Here is a 4,906-nt window from a genome sequence, read left to right as displayed (position 1 = left end):
TGTGTCCTTCTGTCTCTCCTGATCCCCACCCAATCACGACCTCTCCTATTGCTCTCTCTGCCCCACCCCTTTTTGCAAACAATTTTCTTCATTTCTCACCTTTCCCACTTCTGAAAGGTCCCCTGCGTGAACCATTCACTCTGCCCACCCCCATGGCACTGCTGAACCTATTGATTTTATTTCCACAATTTTCTGGTTTATTTCAGATTTTCAGCACCTGCAGTATGTTGCATTGAATTTGTCTGTTCTAATCTAATGAAAGCTAATGTCCTAGTGTAAAAAAAATATTGTGGGACTGGGCCTGATAGTGGGAAACGATATGAGGTTGGAGAGACAAGCTGTGTGTGGCTGATAGACAGTATAGTACACATAGATTAGGGGAAATGTGACTGGTTCAAGTTCCAGGTAAATTCACCCTGAAGGAACTCAGCACTAGGGCCTGACCTGCAAACCAGTGGATATCCGGTTCATGTTCTATTAGATCCAGTGTCAATAATACCATCCTGTAACCCACTAATGCCGGAAATAATTGTCTCAAAACCATGGGGCAGTCTGCCTCTGGTATCCGAACCCATTTACATACCTCGTTATTTTCTCTTTTGCCCTATTTATTTATTTTTGTAACTTATGGTAATTGTTACATCTTGCACCGTACTGCTGCCGCAAAACAACACATTTCACGACATGTGTCAGTGATAATAAACCTGATTCTGATATCTTTGGACCGGGATAGACGTGAGAAGGCGGTGCATATGCAGCGTTTTTCCGCATTTTATTCTTTCCCCCAGAAAGAGGAAGCTCCCTGATATTATTATTTAGAGGGCATTTTCTCACTCGGATGCCTTTAATGAACACCCATATAAAAAGGACAAAACAATCAGTCTGTTTCAAAGAAAGGGTTTGCATTTTCCTACAGTGCCTTCGACACATGTCAATGTGGCCCCAAGATGTTTTCCGATCTCGAACTGTCAGCACCTGTCGCGGTGGAGAGAGGATATCAGACAGTTGCCGCACGGCCCATGGAAATCAAGCCCGGGCTTCAGATTCTGGGTGATGGGTAAAGACCGGGCTGGAACGGGGCAGGGTCACCGCCCGCTCTCCGTGCCCTCTGCAACAGCCCAACGTTGGCTCTTCACCCTGCTAACCCTTGGAGTAATATACCGGGAATCTCTCACAGTCCCAGAGGATGTCCCCTCCCTTGGTCATCCACTGGGCGCCCGCCTTTGATGCTGAACCTCCGACCTCAGATGAATTAATGGGCCGCGGCAGCGAAAGGGTTAAACGCACAGCAAAAGCTCCTCCTGGCTGGGTGTTGTGATTGGCGCGGCAGAAAGGAGGCGGAGAGTCAAAGCAAGAGAGTGCAAAAAAAATCAGTTGTCAGTGAGGAAATAGCAGTTCCAGGGCGAGAGAGGTGGAGGGGAAGAGGGGAGGGAGACTGAGAGAGAGAGAGAGACAGGGGCCGGCGGGTTCCGACCTCCCATTCTCACCCAACTCGGGAGCAAGAACTGGCCGCGTCTCCTTCAATATGCAGCCTCCCGCCTAGAGGAAACGAGGAGCCACTCTCCATCCCCCGAGGGCAGACCCTGGTCCAACGGGGGCAGCAGCCGCCGCAGAGACGGGGTCACATCTCCTCCTCCTCCTGCTCCAAAATCCAACGAAGGCAGAGAGCCGATGTTCGCCTGACTCCGGGACACATCCAGAGGTGCCGCCGTTTTACCGCAGCGGGACACGCCTTTTGCACCGCTGAGACACATCGCCATTAAACGCAGTGCAGCGAGGCATCAGGCGCGGCGCCTCCAACGCACCGGAGAGCTGCTCTTCGCTACAAGCTGCAGAAGGGCTTGGATTAATCCTGATGTTTGCTTTTTGCACCGGACCCGCTGCCGTGCACGTCTGCAAGGTCCGGAGAGCAGGGTCGCCACCCTCCGCCCACACACAGTGAGCTCTCCCCCCCCAACACTCGTCTGCGGCTTCGTCCAGCGGCGGCGCCCTCTGAAGGAACACGGCCAACCCTCTACCCCCCTCCTCAGCCCCGCCAGCCAAATCTCCGGGCCGCCAGCTCAGCCATGGGCACCGTGCTCTCCCTGTCGCCCAGTTACAGGAAGGCGGCACTCTTCGAGGATGGTTCGGCCACCGTGGGTCAGTACACGGCCGTGCAGAACAGTAAGAACTCCAAGGACAAGAACCTCAAGCGCCACTCCATCATCTCTGTGCTGCCCTGGAAACGCATCGTGGCCGTCTCCACCAAGAAGAAGAACTCCAAGAAGGTCAACCCCAACAACTACCAGAACAACGTCACCCACCTCAACAACGAGAACTTGAAGAAGTCCCTCTCCTGCGCCAACCTCTCCACCTTCGCTCAGACCCAAGCCCCGGCCCAACGCGTCAACCAATTGCCCAGCAGCAAGAACGCCGTCTCCTCGGTGAAGAAAACTCCCCACGGGACGTCCGGCAGCTCCAGCTCCCCCAAGAGGGTCATCGTCCAGGCTTCCACCAGCGAGCTGCTGAAGTGCCTGAGCGAATTTCTGTGCCGCAGATGTTACCGCCTCAAGCACTTGTCACCCACCGACCCGGTGCTGTGGCTCCGCAGTGTGGACCGCTCGCTCCTGCTGCAGGGTTGGCAGGATCAAGGCTTCGTCACGCCGGCTAACGTGGTCTTTGTTTACATGCTGTGCCGGGACGTGATTTCATCGGAGGTAGCCACCGAGCACGAACTGCAAGCCACCCTGTTGACCTGCCTCTACCTGTCCTACTCCTACATGGGCAATGAGATCTCCTACCCGCTCAAACCTTTTCTAGTGGAGAGCTGTAAAGAGGCTTTCTGGGACCGCTGTCTCAGTATAATCAACGCCATGAGTGCGAAAATGTTGCAAATTAACGCGGATCCTCACTTCTTCACTCAGGTCTTCGCCGACCTAAAGAGCGAGAGCGGCCAGGAGGAACGAGGCAGAGTATTGATCGGGTTAGACCGGTGATTGTTCGCCGGGGCCCTCAAGACTCATCGATACATCTACCGAGACAGCTCGATTGAGTGTGCATCCTTTTTGTTCTTTTGTTCCATTGGGGTCTAGTACAAAAGAGATTTATTCCATGCTGCTAAAGGTGTTTTAGAACAAATATAAAATCGGTCCTGCAAAAACGGCACGTTTTCCTCTCTCTCTCTTTCTCTATCTGAATCGCTCCAGTGGTATTGTGCATGCAAACTATCTGTGTCCCTGACATCATCTTAGTACAACTGACTCTCGCAACAAGAACCCCACTTGGCAAGAAAAAAACACCCTAAGGAAAATATCGAGTATTTGGGCTTTTTTTGGGGGGGGGGGTTAAACATTTAAGATAAGTATTTATCAACATGGAGACTGGGGTAGGGAGTTTTTTTTTGCCGTTCTCGGATGCACGTGTCTGTGTTTCTCTGAATCAGGTGACTGCGAAGCCTGCAAAAGGATGTGCCATTTTCACAGGAAGTCTGTCAGATGGGCTTCAAGCTGTACATTCTGGAAGTGCTAATATATGAAGATGTTTCCCAGTGCAATTTGTTATTTAAGAACAAGTGAAAATCTCTGTTGACCAAACGGTGTTATTTGTTGTATGTATGTGTGTAGGGTGTGCGTGTGTATGTATGTGTGTGTGAGTGAGTTTAAGGATTTTGGTGTCACAATGCTGTAAACAGCGACGGCTGTATTTTACGTTGAAATTTTTTTAATTTTTATTTATTTTTGTACTGTGATGAATAAACTGCACTGATCATTCATGACCGATTGAGCCTGCGAGTTTTTTTAAGGCGGCAGGGTGAGATTTCATGGCAATGTTGGATCTTCGCTCTTCATCGCTGGTGTATCAAACGGCCCCGCACCAGAGGTGCGTGAGGTGATGGTCAGGTTACTGGGACGCGGGTTCTGCAACATTGCTCCAGACACGACTTCCAGTCCCACATCGGCAGCTGGTGAATTTAATACATCCAGACTTTTTTGTCTTGCAAAAGGCTCGTCTCAGTAATGTTGAGAACGAATCTACTGGATTACCCTGAACGGCCACCTATTCGGAAATGAAATCTGTCAACATTAACCAGTGTGCCCTCTGTGACTGGAGATTCCCCTCTCTCTCCTCGGTTCAGGGATGTTCACGCCGATAAACAAGTAACAAGTTATCACAGTTGTTCAGGAGGTAGAAACCGCTGCCTCACTTCCCTAGCGACCCAGGTTCAATGCTGAGCTCCGCTGTTGTTGGAGCAGTTTGCCCGTCCCCTCTCTGTGACCATGTGGGCCCCCTCTGGCCGCTTTGGTTGGTAGGTTAATTGGCCATTGTAAACTACCCCTGGTGGCGGTGGGTGACGGGAGAGTCTCGACAGCCAAGTGTTAGAGAATGGATCACAGCGAAACAAGGGATTTATCTCAGAGCCAGTATATCTGTAATGGGCAGAATCATCTCCTTCTACGAGAATAGTGAAATTAGTCGGATTTAATTTCCTTTTCAACCGCTAGGATTGCCTGCTCATTCGATTTGCAAGTCAATATTTCATCCAACTGTTTTTATGCAAACTCGGCTAAAGAATAGCTTGTAGTGATCCAAAGTCTCTCTGCGGAAATACTTGTAACTACATTCTTTCAATCCACCTGTAGCAGAAATTTCAGATTGCATTCTGTACTAAATTACCACTACATTCTGTTACACACCATGGAAAGTTGAAGTGTTGACATTTTGTACCATGTGACGATGGATAATTTTCCGGCAGTTTCTGTACTGGCCGATTTATATTTGGTTGAGAATACAAAGTAACAGCAACCTACCAAGGCAAGGTGCTGTAAAAAATCAGAATTATCTGAGGCAGGATTTTTTTTATATTTGTGTTTACATTTTTATGATGAAAAACACTATGATGCTGGAAGAACTTCATTTTTATGGATTG

The 4,906-nt window shown here is 49.6% G+C and overlaps 1 protein-coding gene across 1 annotated transcript; it reads left to right on the top strand.

The window, feature by feature from the left end:
• Nucleotides 1-209: 209 nt before the first annotated feature.
• Nucleotides 210-3,754, top strand: cdk5r1b (cyclin-dependent kinase 5, regulatory subunit 1b (p35)). Its single transcript, XM_052038941.1, has one exon. It carries the CDS (start codon nt 2,067-2,069, stop codon nt 2,973-2,975), a length of 909 nt encoding a protein of 302 aa, XP_051894901.1. The 5' UTR covers nt 210-2,066; the 3' UTR covers nt 2,976-3,754.
• Nucleotides 3,755-4,906: the final 1,152 nt, after the last annotated feature.

Source organism: Pristis pectinata, chromosome 25, assembly GCF_009764475.1.
Source record: "Pristis pectinata isolate sPriPec2 chromosome 25, sPriPec2.1.pri, whole genome shotgun sequence".
Taxonomy (NCBI): Eukaryota; Metazoa; Chordata; class Chondrichthyes; order Rhinopristiformes; family Pristidae; genus Pristis; species Pristis pectinata.
Note: the sequence above shows the minus strand (reverse complement) of the source record. Positions and strands in the feature narration are given on the sequence as shown.